This window comes from Podarcis erhardii, assembly GCF_964252035.2.
Source record: "Podarcis erhardii genome assembly, chromosome: 14".
In the NCBI taxonomy this organism is placed as follows: Eukaryota; Metazoa; Chordata; class Lepidosauria; order Squamata; family Lacertidae; genus Podarcis; species Podarcis erhardii.
The window spans coordinates 36,088,171-36,105,562 of NC_138503.1; the positions used below are offsets into that span (position 1 = coordinate 36,088,171).

General features: G+C 47.1%; 1 protein-coding gene across 2 annotated transcripts; it reads right to left on the minus strand.

Annotated features, from left to right (window-relative positions):
* Positions 1–697: 697 nt before the first annotated feature.
* On the minus strand, positions 698–14,097 carry JMJD8 (jumonji domain containing 8). 2 transcript variants are annotated; one of them, XM_081840052.1, is made up of 10 exons: positions 13,988–14,097; positions 12,951–13,172; positions 11,845–11,937; positions 10,392–10,440; positions 9,889–9,985; positions 7,418–7,486; positions 6,292–6,411; positions 4,309–4,376; positions 3,935–4,069; positions 698–3,079 (listed from the first exon to the last, which is right to left on the minus strand). In XM_081840052.1, the coding sequence occupies exons 2-10, from the start codon at positions 13,064–13,066 to the stop codon at positions 2,999–3,001; spliced, it is 828 nt and encodes a 275-aa protein (XP_081696178.1). In that variant the 5' UTR covers positions 13,067–13,172; positions 13,988–14,097; the 3' UTR covers positions 698–2,998. The 2 variants fall into 2 exon arrangements, with proteins under 2 accessions (XP_081696178.1, XP_081696179.1); XM_081840053.1 differs by having other exon boundaries at positions 13,962–13,991.
* Positions 14,098–17,392: the final 3,295 nt, after the last annotated feature.

The window sequence follows — 17,392 nt, forward strand, 5'->3', positions numbered from 1 at the left end:
TACATTTCCCACTGTCCCATTTTCCCCCTCCGCAGTCTGCATCCTGTGCCCACTGCCGTTTTGGTTTTTTGAGGGGGGTACAATTGTACTTATGCAATCCATGGGGTTCCCCCAAACCTGCTGCTACCTCTCTGGTCTGGGTGCTGTTGTTTTGACTGTGCTTCAGTGGGGGGGGGGGGAATGAGTTTGTTCTTACACTCTAGGAAGCAAATGGAAATGGAGGGTGGGGTGGAATTTCTTGTAGGCCTTGCTTGAGAATCATCTACTAGCCCTCCCTATCTCTTTATCCTTTTCACCCCTTCTGTAAAGTGCTCCCGGTTTTGTTGGGCAAGCACTCCTATTATCTCTGACCATTTGGTGTGCTGGCTGGAGCTGCTGAAGTCTAACAATTTCCAAAGGGGTCACAGGTTCCCCATCCCTGCTGTAAAAAAAGAAAAGAAAAAAGCATGCAATTCTGCATTATTAAAAGAACTCCCTGTCTAGAAAGCCTTACCTCCCAACAATCACAACCTGTTTACTATATACTTGGAGATCAGAGTTCCTTTAGCATTCCTTTAAAACGCCCACACAAACCTCAGCAGTGCAGCCTCTCTTTAAAAACTGAGCACTGCCCTTGTTTTTAATGTATTTTCCCATTTATATCCTCCCCCCACTCAGCCCCCAGAATAAAACTACGTGAAGACCACTTTACAAACAGTTCAGGTTTTTGAAATATATTTTAAATCCAAAAATGAAGTTGACTGCTTTCAAGAAACAATTGCATTTGTTTTGTATCACTTGCAAAGAAAAAACAGTTCAGCGTGAGTCCAGACTCAACTTTCAAAAGCACTTCTTTGGAAATTGGTCCCATCCACTCCCTGCCCATCCCTCCACTGTTATTCCTAGGTCAGCATGAACAACAAGGATCATCCAGCAAATGCAGACAGTGAAGGCTCTCAAACTCTATTGCTGAGATTTTCCCCATACAAGCACACACATGTAGCCCAGCTGTTCTCTATAAAATGGGGGCACTCCGCTGGCAAATGTTCCACTTGCTGCCTTTGTTCCATCTTTTCTGAAAAGAACTTTGCAAAACAAAACCCGTTTTCTTTTTTATAAAAAGGTAAAACTTTGAGAAGCAAAATGGTGTTAGCAGATCTAATTTAATTTGAAGAGGGGTAAACCACACCTGGGGAACTTGTCGCCCTCTAGATTTTGTTGGGCTCCATCTTCCATCATCCCTCACCACCGGCTATGTTGGCTGGGGCTGCTGGGAGTTGGAGTCCAACGGCAGCTGGCTAGCCACAGGTTCACAACCCCTGGTGTAAACTGCCCTGCTGGAACGGCGGAGGCCCTTTTGGTCCTGCAGTTTATCACTTGAGCACCATGCTCAAGCTGAGAAGCCATGTAGGAACTCCATGGCAGCCACCTTCCGTTAAAAGGGCTGATGGGAAAGGCTCTTATCTGACTGATGGAGAGTTGCTGCCATTCACTCAACAATCCTGGGCTGGATGGGCACACAGCCTGACAACAGCTTCCCATGTTCCTATGAATGCATGTGAGTGACCTAAACCTGCAAATCCAATTTGGCATCAGAAGCAGGGCTGAGTCTGCCTTTATCGCAAACTAGTGAACTTTAGAGGCAAACGTGTTCCTGGAAAGTCTCATGTAGCTGGAGAAATCATTTAGACAGCATTTGTCCACAAAACACTAAATTGCAGCTTGGGGAATGCATGGCCCTCCAGCTGTCATTTAGCTAGAACTTTCATTATCTTTGACCACTTACCATGTTGGCTGGAACTGATGGAGCTGGGGGAGTCTCAATAGCAGCTGGAGGGCACAAGACCCCTCATCCCTGAGTTACACCTCTGCAAGTGCATTTGATGTGATCCCCGATTGCCTTGGACAGAGGTGTGAAACCTTTGGCCCTCCGGGTATTGCTGAGTTGGAGCTCTGTCATCACCCGAGACTATCGGCCATGCAGATGGGAGGCCCATGAACAACTGAAGGGCCAGAGGTTTCCTGCCAGAGACGATGAATGACAAACAAAAAATGGAACTGGGGCTTCATGGCAGGAAGCGAAGACGAGAGGAATCAACGGGGAAAACTTGGAATAGGTCATATTTTTGTGGTACAAAGAAGATCTGTAAAAACTCGAGTTTCCCCAAACCTTGCATTTGTGGGTGAGCCCTGCTCCCCTATCTAACATCAGCCTGATATGCAGAAATTCACCAGTGAAGCTTTTCTTAGCAGAGACCCAGCTGGTGGGAAAGAAAGAGAAACAACATCACCAGCTTAATTTTTTGCACCAGCTAAACCAGTTAGGAATAGGGCTTATTTAAAAAATAAATGGGCATCCAGCTGTAAAGAGCACCCTACTGTTGTTTATCACAGGTGACTACATGCAAAGAGCCTATTTAACTTCCTCTGAGGACTCTCAAAATTTCAACTCTTAAGTCATTTGGAAGTCACATTTCCTTCCTGGAATGTAAGGCTATAATTAGAGGACCTGCCTATTACAAAGGGTGGTCACTGGAAATTTCTGATTCATCATCATCTTGTCCATTTTTTACCCAGGAATGGGGAAACCCATGGCTACCCAGATTATGTTGGACAACAACCCTCCACATCAAACCCAGCTTACAGAACCAGTGGTCAAGGCTATTGGAAGATGCGTTCTAGTAGGTTCCAGATTAGAAAAGGCTACAGCAAGTCATCTTTCAGACGAGGGGTAGGTGACATTGTCCAAACATCTGGAGGGGATCAAGACTCCCATCAGCCCTAGCCAGCATTGTCAGTGGGCATGGATCATGGGAGTTGTAGTCCAAAACATTGGGAAGTCCACTAGCAGACCACCACCTGCCTTCTCCTTAATTCTGTGCTATGATCCAATGAGAGACTGGGGTGGCCCCACCATCACTAGCCCCAGATTCCCCAAATGTTGTCGACAAATCCTGCTTCTTCGTACACTATCGCAGTAGTGGCAAGAAGGCCAAGGAGGAGCCACCATGCAGATCTGCTAACCCAGGAACGTGGAGATGAAAACGCTGGTGTCCAGATTCAAGGTAGCATGCCACCATCGGTCTGGGAAGTACAGGACCTGTAGGGAAGGTAGAGAAAAGGGAGAGAACAAAGCAAGGACTAAAGGGGCCTGGCAACACCATGCCTTGCTAAAGTCCCTATTGTTACACACCCCTGCTGTGAGAGGTTTCAGGGGATTGTGCTATCACTTTTAGCTTCCTTGCAATGAAAGAACACTGGAGACTTGAAGCAAAAGTGGAAGCTAAGCAAGCAGTCCGAGACAAAGCAGATCTCCTAAAGAACAATCCAAGTCAACCTTCTGAGGCTGCAGAGCGAATTTCAGAGCAGGTGACAGCAGTGGGCCCAAGACACCTGACCAAAGATGCCACACAAGCTTGTGGCAGGCTAGGTAAAGGTAAAGGGACTCCTGACTATTAGGTCCAGTCGTGACCGACTCTGGGGTTGCAGTGCTCATCTCGCTTTATTGGCCAAGGGAGCCAGCGTACAGCTTCTGGGTCATCTGGCCAGCATGACTAAGCCGCTTTGGTGAGCCAGAGCAGCACACGGAAATGCCATTTACCTTCCCACCGGAGCGGTACCTATTGATCTACTTGCACTTTTTGGGGTGCTTTCGAACTGTTAGGTTGGCAGGAGCAGGGACCGAGCAACGGGAGCTCACCCCGTCGTGGGGATTCGAACCATCAACCTTCTGATTGGCAAGTCCTAGGCTCTGTGGTTTAACCCACAGCGCCACCCTAGAGTGCAGCAATTTGTGTAGATATGCACCAGCCAGGATTTCTGCCTGAAATTCTGGAGAAACACGGCCAGTCAGTGCAGGCAACACTGAGCAAGATGGACCAACAGTTTGACTTGGCCCTAGAGTAATGTAGGCAAGGGCCGGAACTTTGGAAAACGGGCCACAGCCGTGACTCACCTCTCCGGGGTGGATGGTGCACTCGAGCGGCTTCTCCCACGAAGGCAGAAAGGGGTATGTATCCAACAACCAAGACAGTGTTGTTCTGTTGGGATGGAACTCTGGCATTTTCTCTGGAGGATACAGAAACCAGCGCTATGGAGACAGAGAGAAGGGCTTAGCTGGCAGGAACAGTAAAAGGGATGGGGAACCTGTGGCCACCCAGATGGTGGGTGAACAGGCTCTTGAAGAGCATCCAGTCCAGTTGAGCCCCCCACCCCACCCCGCCCACGGCTGATGTCTCAAACAAGACCACCTAGCAGGTGCAGGCTGACCACCTGCATGCAAAGGTGGGCGATCACAGCCCCTCTCATTGCTCCAGCCGAAGCACTTACTTTCCTGCCGAAGATCACCTCTGAGTAACCTGGGCCGTGCCAATGGAATGGGACTCCCGAGCCGGGGCCTGCAAACGACCGCAGAAGGGAAAAAAAGGGAGGAAATTAGCATTTCTTTTCAAGGAGCATTACCATCAAGACATAGATCACAGAATTGTAGACTTGGAAGGGACCTTGAGGATCATCTAGTCTAGAGCTTTCCAAACTTTTCATGTTGGCGACACACTTTTTAGACACTTGTACTAGCAAACCAGAGGTTAAACTAACTCCTTCCCAGTCCAGCGCTCATGTCACACACTGCAGCCGACACACTTAACACAGGCATTGGCAAACTCTGGCCCTCCAGATGTTTGGGACTACAATTCCCATCACCCCTAGCTAACAGGACCAGGGGTCAAGGATGATGGGAATTATTGTTTGCCTATGCCTGCACTAACATGTCACGACACACAGTTTGGAAAGCTCTGATCTAGTCCAACTCCCCGTAATGCAGGAATATGCACCTGTCCCTTACAGGGATCGAACTTGCAACCTTGGCATTATTAGCACCATGCCCTAACCAACTGAGTTATGCAGGCTGATTCACGGTACCCAATGGCTGGGCTGCTTATAGACTATATTTCTGATTGACAGTGTGGTGCAGCGATTGGAGTGTTGCATTAGGGCCTTGGAGACATGGGTTCAAATCCATGCTCCACCATGAAGTTTGCTGACTGGCCTTGGGCCAGCCACTGGCTTTCAGTCCGTTTACTGATATTATTAGTTAATTCATTACCTGCCCATCTCCCTACTGTCCCAGGTCGGGTTACAGCAATTAAAACACAACATTAAAAGATCTGCCTCCTGGAGTTGTGACGACAAAATGGGGGTGGGGGTGGAGAACACTACACTGTAAATGTAAGAGCTACATATCTTGCTTTTCTTCCGCTACGAAACTCAAGGACTTGCCTCCAACCTGGGCTGAGTAGGATCCAGGTGTTCAGACCATTCCCTTGTCTCAGAGGAAGGCTGATGGCAGCAAATGCCACGGGAATAATCTTGCTGCTGCTTCAGGTTCTCTCTGCTCCCATTACCAGACTTGGATGTTTTGCTCTTGTTTTCTTCTTCACACCATAAGGTTTCGATATAGGAGGGTAGATTTCTCCTTTAGCCAAGCACTTCCCAGCACTGGAGAGTGTACCCACTGTTAGGGCTACACAGCTGCAGCTGCTGAGTTTTGCTGCACCACTATGACCTTGAACAATCCTGCAGCCGTCTCTCTGCCCAGGTGGCAAGATAACCAATTCACTGGCACTTTTCCCTCAGAAAGGCTATGCCCGGAATCCCATGACCATTAAAAGAAAAGCAAGCAAGAAGCCTTCAAGGACACATTCCACAGCCAGGCAAAAAAATTCAGGGAGAGTGCAAAGTAGCGTCGGTGAGAGGAATGGCCTGGAGGGAAGGGGCATGACCTGGAAAGAGTCCCAAGGGCCAGACAGAGAGTGTTGGAGGGCCACATTCGGCCCCAAGGTCTGAGTTTCCCTATCCCTATGGAAGACCGCGAAAGAAAGAAATCGAGGGTGAAGGCCTGGGGTCTGCCTTGAAACCAGCTGAAATTCACAGAAATGAAAACCCCAATAGAGCCTGAGAGGCAGTGTGGTGTAGTGGTTAGAGTGTTGGACTAGGAGCCGGGAGGCCAGGGTTCAAATCCCCACTCAGCCATGAAACCCGGTGAGCTTCGACCAGGTACTGCTTCTCGGCCTAGCCTACCTCACAGGGTTGTTGTGAGGAGAAAATGGAGAGGGAGGAGAAAGATGTATGCCACCTTGACCTCCTTGGAAGAAAAGTGGCGTATAAATAAAATAAAAATAAACAGAGCAATTGGGGCAAAATATCTACATGAGTAGGCTCGGGGTGAGGATCAGGCCCCTTCAAAGCACACATTGAATAACAATTCCCAAGTGCCGGCTGCCTTTCCATCCCTTTGATGCACCAGTGACTGACCTGCAATCCCAAAACTGTAGGCTCCAGTGGTGCCTGGGATCCGGAACGGTGGCGGAGTGTACTTCTGGAAGAGAGGGCCCCACTCCGTGAAGTTGTTGTCCCCAAAGAAGTAGAGTGTTTCTGCAAGGAGGACAGAGAGCACAACCGTAGACCTTTACTTAACAGAAAAAACATCCTGTAATCAATTTTGTGTCCCGTTCCGAAAGCAAACTGTTGGATTTTCATGACGGTGGGACATGTTCAGTCCCTTGAACAAAGAGCTGGGCTGAGAAGAGAAGCTTAGCCTTCCTGTTGCGCCAGCAGCAAGTGGAGCCTTGCTGTCTCAAGAGCAAAAAGGTGGCACTGCCAGTTGTGCAGGGAGGAGAGGGGGGAAGCAAGGGATCGGCCCCTGAATACGACCCACCAGGGACTGCATGGCAGGATGGAGGCCAAGCTCAGCTCTTGAGGCAGGAGTTAAAAAGCAGGGGAAGGAATTCTAGAGTAGGATTGCATCTATTAATCCTGTAGTTGGCAAGAGGAAAGCCAGGGCATGGGCAAGGTGGCTGGATTGGGGGCAAAAGAGGTTTGTGCAGCATCAGTAAAAACTAAAGGCAGCATATAGACAGGACAGCTAGGATTCATGGAGGGGCAGTATTAGCTGAAGGAGGCTAAGGGAGAGCAAGGAGGCTGCTCCAACTCTCCTGTGACTTCTGAGCTGTCCCTATATTCTCCCCTTAGCCTCCAAGAACAAAACAGTACCGAAGACCATAGGAAAAGCCTGCTGGATCAGACCAATGGCCCGTCTAGTTCAGCATCCTCGTCTCACAGTGGCCAACCTGTTGCCTATGTGAACGTCCCAGAGCCCTCTCCCCTCCTGAAATTTCCAGCAACTGGTATTCAGAAGCATTACTGGCTCTAGAAGTGGAGGCAGAGCTGAGCCACCATGTCTAGTAGCCATTGGGAATCTGCCCAATCCTCTTTTAAAGCCATCCAAGTTGCTGGCCTTCATTGCCTCCTATGGGGACAAGTTCCGTAGTTTCACTAGGCACTGCATGAGCAAGTCCTTCTTTTCATCCGCCCCGAATCTTCCAGCGTTCAGCTTCATCAGACAGTCCCGAGTTCTAGTGTTGTGGGAAGCCCTACTCACCACTCCCCAAAGAGGTCTGGTCCTGCGGCTCCAGCAATTGATCCACATACTCCTGGAAGGGCAGGTCAACTGCAAAAAGGAAGTCAGTGATGCTGAATGTAGGCAATGGGAATGCATCTCCCTCAAAGAGCTGTCCTACTTGGCACGAGACCAGAGATGGAGGAGACCTGTGGCCCTCCAGGTGTTTCTGAAAGCAACTATCACCTCTAAACTGAAGGAGCATCTCCAGCCCCATCGTTCCGCCCGGACACTGAGGTCCAGCGCAGAGGGCCTTCTGGCAGTTCCCTCACTGTGAGAAATGAAGCTACAGGGAACCAGGCAGAGGGCCTTCTCAGTAGTAGCGCCCGCCCTGTGGAACGCCCTCCCATCAGATGTCAAGGAAATAAACAACTATCTGACTTTTAGAAGACATCTGAAGGCAGCCCTGTTTAATGTTTGATACATTACTGTACAGTCATACCTCTTGTTACGTTTGCTTCATGTTACGTTCTTTCAGGTTACGTCCCGCAGCGACCCGGAAGTACTGGAAAGGGTTACTTCTGGGTTTTGCCGCTCACGCATGCGCAGATGCGCAAAATGACATCACACGCATGCGCAGATGCAGGTTGCATTCCTTTCATGTTGCAAATGGGCCTCTGGAATGGATCCCGTTCACAACCAGAGGTACCATTATATTTTAATATTTTGTTGGAAGCTGCCCAGAGTGGCTGGGGAAGCCCAGCTAGATGGGCGGGGTATAAATAATAAATTATTATTATTATAAATTATTATTATTAAACACTGGCGCTGCTGGCTGGGGATGATGGGACTTGGGAGTCCAACAACATCCAGAGAGCCACAGGTTCCCCACCTATGAACTACTGACCATTTTCCATTCACAGTGGAGCAACTGGCCTTCTGCAGGTCCACAGGCTGCAGCTTCAGAGCCAGTTTGTTGTAGTGGCGAGTGTCAGAATAGGACCTGGCAGACCAGAGTTCAAATCCCAGCACAGCCAGGAAACGAATTTGGTGACTTGGGCCAATCAGGCCTTCTCAGCCTAACCTCCCTAAGAAGGTTGTTGTGAAGATCACTAGAGAATGGGAGAGCCACGTAGGCCACCTTGAGCTCCTTTGGAAGAAAGGTGGTTGATCTAAATGTAATTGCAAACAAACCGTTCCTTAAGTCCGGCAGCAGTTTCAGGCTCCAAGCAGAATTACTACTGTAAAACTAACTCCAGGCCAGTGCTGGTGGCTTGATTCAACTGAAACAGAGGGAGGCTGAAAAAAGGTGTGTTTGGTGGCTGGGCGAGGTTGGAAGTCGGCTGCTAATTCCTATCCTCTTTACTTCATTATAGTTGCTTCTCTTCATATCATGCAACTCAATGGAACCAGGAAATTGACTAGACTAGACTGTAAACAGTCACCTTCACTCTTAAAGGGAACAATTGTATAGCTTTAACCAATTTTCATTTCCACTGTAACTGTGTTCTTTACACAGTGAATAGTGATTTGTGTAATTAAGTGGCAGAGAAATGTCCTAAATAAATAAAATACTACTACTACTACTACTAATAATAATAATAATAATAAGCACTTTTTAAAAGGTTCTTGAAAAAGGTTTGTTCATACTTTCACAGACTTAATATATATTTTTAAGCCCTTGAAAAACTGCTTCAGATGTGGAAAAGTATGAAGAAGCTGCAGGAAAGGCAAGAAAGGACATTGGGTCACGGACCACAAAAAGTTTCCTTTTCTGCCTCCACTCCTCCTCCACTCCTAGTAATTTCAAATAGCTTTCTTTAATTGAATTGCAAATGTTATTTTTATGATTGCTTTTATATGCAGCCTTGGAAAAGCAAACATTCAGCTTGGTGTGCATGCCTATTATCGCATGTGTTTGTAAGGGGTCCACAACCTTTGGGGCTCTGTGGAAAATTTAGAAATCTAAGGCCAATCTAAGAGTTAGGAATTTGGAAAAATAATCATTGTCATGGTTGGGTTTTGTTTTGTTTTTTTGCAATTGTCCTCAATGTTATGGAGTCTCTCATCTCTCTCATTTTGTGCTGCCAGCCACTTTTATCAATATATGAATACTGGCACCTCTTTTTTTTTTTTTTAACCAAAGAGCAGTAGTGGTAAATAGCAGGACTACTACTACTACTGCTTGTTGTTGTTGTTTAGTCGTTTAGTCGTGTCCGACTCTTTGTGACCCCATGGACCAGAGCACGCCAGGCACTCCTGTCTTCCACTGCCTCCCGCAGTTTGGTCAAACTCATGCTGGTAGCTTCGAGAACACTGTCCAACCATCTCGTCCTCTGTCATCCCCTTCTCCTTGTGCTACTACTACTACTACTACTACTAATAATAATAATAATATCAAGTAAGAACAGCGTCCTTTATAATGAGAGTGCCAGATCTGGGCCAAGCTGCACGGCTCAAGCCCAGCCCACTCCAGTTCCTTCCAGAAAGCATCTTGGCCACCCTGCCCTCACCTTTGCGGTAAGAATAGGTGTTGGCGGTGCTAAGACGGACAGGGCGGTCCCCAAACCTGGTCAGCAGCTTGTCCTTGGTACATTGGGCCTGGAACTCCTGTAGGTAACAGAAGGAGATAAGAGTAGAATCAGAGTTGGAAGGAATCTCGAAAAATCCCAGATTCAAATCCTGCATCTCCAGATACCACTGGGGGAAAACTCCTCTCTGAAAACTTGGCCAGCTGCTGACAGCATTGACAGTGCTGAGCCAGATGGACCGATGATCTACTTTGGCATAATAAGGCAACTTCCTGTGTTCCTAAAGGAAAGGGCCACAGCTCAGTAGCAGAGCATCTGTTTGCTTTGCATGCAGAAGATCTTAGGTTCAATCCCCAGAGATCTCCGGGTGCAGGACTGGGAGAGACACAGGCCTGAGACCTTGGAGATCCAGCTTATGAAATTCGGCCAGCACCAAGTCTTCTTTCTAATGTTTAACCCGAATGTGCAGTTTTGGGGACACTCACCGAGTTGTCTGTTATTCCTTGGAGTATAACTGGCCGAGAGAAGGCATACCTAAGAAGCAAATAAGACAGGTACAGCTGTTGTACGCAAAGGCAGATCTAGGGGGAAGTGACCAGTGCGATCTCACTGGGTGCAGAGCTTCTGGGGTGCTGCAGGGGGCGCCACAACTATGACATCCAACAGAAGGCAAGAGATGGCGGGGTGGCTTGCTGGATTTTGGCACTGCACAGGTGCCACTGAAATCTGAGACACCAATGTCAGCCACTGTTGTATATAACAGGCAGCTCTTATTTTCGTTTCATTTATGCACTGCCTATAAAACATCTCAAAGTGATTTAACAATAAAAACACAGTTCCAACAATCTTACATTTAAAAAACAATTGCATATATTAAAACATTTTCATGTCAAATGGGAAGGCATGCAAGAAGTCACAGGGTCAATCCAGGGAGGGCTAAAAATGCCCCCTGCTTGAAACCCAGCAGAGCCACTGCCAGCCAGTGTAGACAATATGGAGCTGGATGAACCAAGGAAACTGACTAGATATAAGGTAGCTTCCTATGTACAGATGCAGATGGGGATGAAAACCTCCACTTTCAAGAAGAAAAAGGAAGATTTTGAAGAGGCACCATAACAACAACAAAGACACGCCTGTCATTATTCCTGGCTGGAATTCAATCAAGTACATGCAAATTCATGTTGAGCAGATATAGCTGATTGGGAGGTCTTGTGGAACAGACCTGAGGAAGTTCAGTCTTTTTGAGATAAGCAAAGTGATGAGGAAATGTACTTGAAAGTATGGGATAACACTTGCTTATCTGGCTTATCACCAAACAGATCAGAATGAATGCTAATTAAATAGCCAACATCCTCTAATCTCTTGGCAAACAAATCAGGACGAATGCTCAGCCAACACATCATTCTGGAAGTTCCCTAAGATTCAACACTATATTTATAATAGGAACAAGGAACCTATGGCACCTCAGATGCTGTCCAAGGAATAAAGCAGGGTATCATGTGGCTACTCAGTGGGTCTTACTAATGAGTAGGCACGCACAGGACTGTGCTGCTCATAAACAGCAAAAAGGTCACCTGTGATAACCTTGTGTATATGTGGAAAAGGATGGAAACCCTCCAAGCCTGGATAGCCAGGCATTTAAAGGTTTTTGTCCTGGCAACCTTGAAATTATTAGTCTAAGAATAGGTGATTGCTTTTAGGAGTTATAAACTTCTTTTTAGATGGCTGTTTTGCACTGTTTCTTTTCTTTTTTAAAATTATCTGTGTTACTATTGATATGTTTGCTGTCCTGGCTCCTTTGAAGGAAGGTGCAGGTATAATGAAGATGATGATTTCACAGACCTCTCCCTCCCTCCCTTCCCAAGAATGTGGACCCCACCTCCAGCCCCCTGATTATGACCAAAACAGGTAAGCAGAAAAAACACCCCTGCCACTTACTGTTCAATGAACTGGGAGTAGGTTAGTGTGGCATCCCTCCTCTCAATGGTACAGCTGTCTTCTTCCATTAACGCAGAGTGGCTGCTTGTCAACCTGAGGGGAGAAGAGGTGGAGAAAGGCAGTCCTTAAAATACAGGATATTTTTCATATCCATTTATAGCAGGGGCGAGGAGCCTTTTTACAGCTGAGGGCCTCATTCTCTCAAGAGTAATCTTTCTGGGGGCAGCATGTTATTATTAGATTTTTTTTAAATAAAAAATTGTGTGTGCCACCCTTCATCCAAAGATCTCAGGATGGTTCACAGCATAAAAATACAGAAAACCCCCCCAGAGTACATAATAAAAACCAAGAACAGAAACAAAACAAAACAAAAACCTCCCCTCCCACAAATATATTTAAAAGGACACAGAGTGTTAGGCAGCCAAAGGCCTGGTTGAAGAGGAACTGTTTTCACCTGCTGCCTAAAGATGTATAATGAAGGCGCCAGGCGAGTCTCCCTGGGGAATGCATTCCACAAATGGGGAGCCACTGCAGAAAAGGCCAGTTTTCGTGTTGCCAGACCTCTTGTGGAGGAGGCACATGAAGAAGGGCCTCAGATGACGAATGCAGGGTGGGGGCAAGGCAAGGCCAAACCAATAAAAGGTGGATACAGAGCATTCCCCCCCCTCTCTTCCTGACACTCCCCATTCCCCTCCGACACCCCCTATTCTCTGACACCCCTATTCTCACTTCCCCTCTCTCTGACTCCCCCTGAATGAATCAGACCTGAGCACTTGAAAACCAGCTCCAGCTCATTCTTTGTTTCCACATTCTACAGGTCCTGCTTTCTCAAGGCTATTAACACAGTAACAACAAGGTCATGCTAAAGCGATCACAATTAAAGTTTAACAAATAAAGACACGGCCCTAAAGCGGGGAAAGAAGACTGTGCAACAATGAGTGAATTAAACAAACAAACAAACAGGCCATTGGTTGAAATTGAGGCAAAAATGTGATACAGGAGGATGGGAGCCTTTCAAAATGTGAGTTCATGCATGAAGGGATTATATACGAGGGAGAAGCCACCCAATTCTCACTGATCCATTTTTTGACTGTGTCCCTACTCACCAGCCTCCATCAGTGTCCAGCAATGCTAAATATCCAGGCAGAAGGAAGATCATCAAGAAGGGGAAGAGCAAAAAGTGCTGGCCCCTGGGTCCCATCTGCTCCAAAATCCTACACATCTGTCATTCCAAGCAGTGATCCTTTGCAGGCTGAGCTTGCAGTGGGAGAACCTTGTGATCAACCTCCTTCAGGAAAAATGCTTTAAGGCCAGGTGCTCAGCTGCATCTGGAAGATGGTAGAGTGCGGGGAGCAGTTTATACACAAGAAAAGATCCAGGTTCAAATCTACACTCAGCTGCGAAACTTGCTATAAGGAAGGCGGACCCTCTCGGCTGATACTGTACCACAAGGGGTGGTTGATAAGGTTGGACACAGGTTGACTGTTGCATGAGAATTGGCCACCTCACAGGATCATTCCAAAATACTCACCCAGCAGCCCTGGCTGCTTCAGTACACTGCTTAACACCTTTCCTTTTCCCATAACGAGGGGGATTAAAAAAGATGCAAAATTATAAAGTGCATGTAAGTGCATTACATTTTCATACCCATGCCAGAGCGTTCAGATTGTGATAGTGTGTGTCTGTGTGTCCCCTACTTTACAAAGGACAGCCCTCTGCTGAAGAGCTGCCTGGTCCCATTGTAGCTGAAAGGTAAAAAAAACAACCGCAAACCCCATCAGAAGCAAGAGCAGTGTGGGGAGGGCTTGAACTTGCCCACCCCCAAACCGCAGGCTGGCAGCTGACCTGTCCAGTTTCCCCCCACTATGGCGAGATGCGTTTTATTCCTGGTTTAAATTACAGCAATTATTTCTAAATTTGCATCTGTATGCATAAATTGCCACTTGCAAATTGTAGGCAAATCTGTATCCTCGTTTGCCCCAGGGCAATTCCCGGCGCTGCATTTCCTCTTTCTTAGAGACACGTAAGCGGCTTCATCGGACTGATGGCGAGCAGACGGTCTCTAGACGCTCCTCCCGCCTCTCTCCTCCCTGCATCCCTCCACCTGCTCGGCCCACCTGCGTCTCCATCCCTCCCGCTTTACCTCGCCTTCCTTTTACCACGCCGGTAAGCCCCCTGGAACGGGCAACCCTTCCTCGCCCCTTTGGATCTGGGAATTGTAGTCCGTACGTTGCAGCCACTCCGGGAAACGGAGTCCTCACCGTGAGAACCTCTCGACTTCCCAGCCAGGCAACACCCAACATTATTTCTCGCGACGCTGGCCGCTTTCCAAGTTGGAAATGTGCAAAAATTAATCCCAGCTGTAGCAGCGCAGGAAATGAGGAAGGACTACATTACCCAGCAGGCACAGGGGTAAGGCAAAGGGAGACCCCCCCCGCAAAAGAATGTCGAAAGCCGGCTGTTTTGGTATTGGATACAAGGGCTAAGACTACATCACCCACAAAGCATTGCAGCTGAAACGCGCACGCTTTCTTCTCTCGACGCACATGAGTTTTCCCTCTGTACTCTTACCAGAGAGGGTGGCGTTGTATGGAAGAGAACGTAGCATCCCAAAACCACACATTTTCTTTGCCCTGCTCGTCGTGTTAGAATGTGCCACGACTGTAAAGCCCACAGTCACGTTACCTCAGTGTGGGCTTGCTTCTCCTAACGCACACCTCCTGATAATTTGTGATTCAAATAAAAATTACATTGATGCTTTTGAATTATGTTGCTGGAGGAGACTCTTGAGAGTCCTATGGACTGCAAGATCAAACCTATCCATTCTGAAGGAAATCAGCCCTGAGTGCTCACTGGAAGGACAGATCGTGAAGCTGAGGCTCCAGTACTTTGGCCACTTCATGAGAAGAGAAGACTCCCTGGAAAAGACCCCGATGTTGGGAAAGATGGAGGGCACAGGGAGAAGGGGACGACAGAGGACGAGATGGTTGGACAGTGTTCTCAAAGCTACCAGCATGAGTTTGACCAAACTGCGGGAGGCAGTGGAAGACAGGAGTGCCTGGTGTGCTCTGGTCCATGGGGTCACGAAGAGTCGGACACGACTAAACGACTAAACAACAAGTTTGGGCCCATTGGGGGAGAAATCCAAACATTGAAGAAGTATAATCAAATAGTTTTGGGATCCCTTAAGACTTACACATTTATGGTATAGCCTGATGAATGAAGGTACAAATATACATGTTTGTGAGGATTGCAGTGAGGTCAGAGGGAAAGGAAGCACAGAAAAGTACAGGTGGTGACAATTGCCTTATTAACAGGTTAGACTACTGCAACACGTACATGGGGCTGCCTTTGAGGCTGGCTAGGAAACAACAGCTGGTGCAGGAAACAGCTGCTAGGCTGTTAACGGAGACAAAACATGAATGCTTAACTCTGGTTCTGGTCTGACTGCACTCTCCACCAATTTGTTTCTGGTCTCAAAAGTGCTGGTACTGTATTGACTTTTAGAGCCGTATATGGTTCAGAACACCAATAACCAAAGAGCTGCCTTTCCCTTTATGAATCCATATGGACCCTGAAATTGTCATATGCCATTTTTTGCATGCTTCCTCCAAGGGAGGTCTAGAGGGTAGCAATGATAGAACAAACCTTTTCTGTAGTAGATCCCCACCCCTAGGAAGTGCTCTCTCCGGGGAGGCTTTCCTGGAACCAACTTTGTCATTTTGGCAGCAAAGACATCACCCCCTGCAGTGGACATTCGGGTACCAGTGACTGGATGCTTACACATTTTTAGTATGTATTTTATTCTTTTCGTAGATCACTTGGAGGCTTTTCATCGTGACAAGCAATTAAAAAATGCAATAAACCTAAGCAAACCATTCTCACCCAAAATGTTTGATAGCACAATCCTTCATCAGTAACTCATTTAAGACATGTAGCATGATATAGTGTGTACACAGCCTTTATCTTTAAAACACATCCCCCCCCTCAAAAAATTATGGACCCTGTAGTTGGTTAAGGGGTTCTTGGGAATTGTAGCTCTGTGAGATATAAACTAGAGCCCTGAATTATTTGAGGAAAGAATGTGCTTTAAAGGGATAGTGGGCAGGTAGTTGTAGTCCTTCAGCCCACAAGTGATAGCACTGAACCTCTTGAAATACTGCAATTCAAAGGCTTCACAATCTGCCTTTGAAGTTCCTTTTCCCAGTAATGGTTACCTTCAGATCAGCTGCAGACTGTTCTGGGAGACTAAAATGCATAGCTGTCAACTTTTCCCTTTTCTTGTGAGGAATCCTATTGGGAATAAGGGAATTTCCCTTTAAAAAAGCAAAATGTTGACAGCTATGCTCAAATGTTCTCCCATTGGCTTTAATAGGGCCAAACAAAGTCACAACACAGAAGTGAGCAAGCTTTCAAGCTTCACAAAAGTCTTCCTCAGTTAAGATATATTACACAAAGCCAAAAGTGTGGGCAGGAGAGAAAAAAGATGTTCCTGGGCATGATGGAAAAGGCCAAGGCTACAATCTGCAACAGCTTTCCAAGGTGGAGCACTCCAGATATTTTAAACTACAATTCCCAACAGCATGAGTCAAATAATGAGTGACATTAACACCTGCAGTTGGAAGACCACTCTGTGCTCGCATTAGTGCTATTTGAAGAAAAGAGGTAGGAGGAACTAAAGCTGAACTTGAAGGTTTCTTTAGAGAACTAGGTATTACAAGCAGGGCCTGCAGCAAAATGTTGCATGGCATTCCCACCATCTTAAGTCAAGGATGGGGAAACTGTAGCCCCTTCAGAAGTTGATGGACTTCAACTCCCTTCATTGCTGACCATGGACCATATTGGCTTGATCAACACTATTCCCTATCCTTGCTCTAAGCAGAGAGCTGTTGTTCAGGGGCCCAACCAACTGAAACACAAGTTCTGTAGTCCTTTCCAGGCTCCGAAGGGAAGGAAATAGGACCCCCCCCCAACTGTCACAAAAAACCCTTCTCCTGCTGTGCTAAAAGGATCAGCTGGCAGGTGATGCGAAAAACTTATGCATGAAATTAGACAACCACAGCCAGGCAGAGTAGACAATGCCATGCTTGCGTTTGCTGATCTGTTATTGGAGTCTATGGGTGGTAGTCAAGGTTAGTCCTACTCAGAGTAGACCCACTGAAAGCCCACTTCTATACACTGAGCAGAAGGTCTGAAGGGGGGAATGGTATATGCACCTGCAAGCTCCCCACTTCATCAGACTTCCCGTCAAAGGCATGGAGGTCTGGAGAGAAGAGTGTAAGGACAGAGGATGAAGATACAGCAGGCAGGGCCAGCGCATACAGCCCAACTCCACCACCTACTCATGACCGGGAGGTCACACAAGCTGCAGTAATGCATATTGCTAGGGAAGAGGAGACAGAGCACAGGGTTGCTGTTTCAGCGGCAGATGCACATTCCCAGGAATGTTTTGGCTTAACTATTAGAAACATTCAGTGCTCCATACTTTTTCTGTTTATGAAGATTCTCCTAAGAAATTACACATCGTGCCAGAATTGCTGTATTTTGA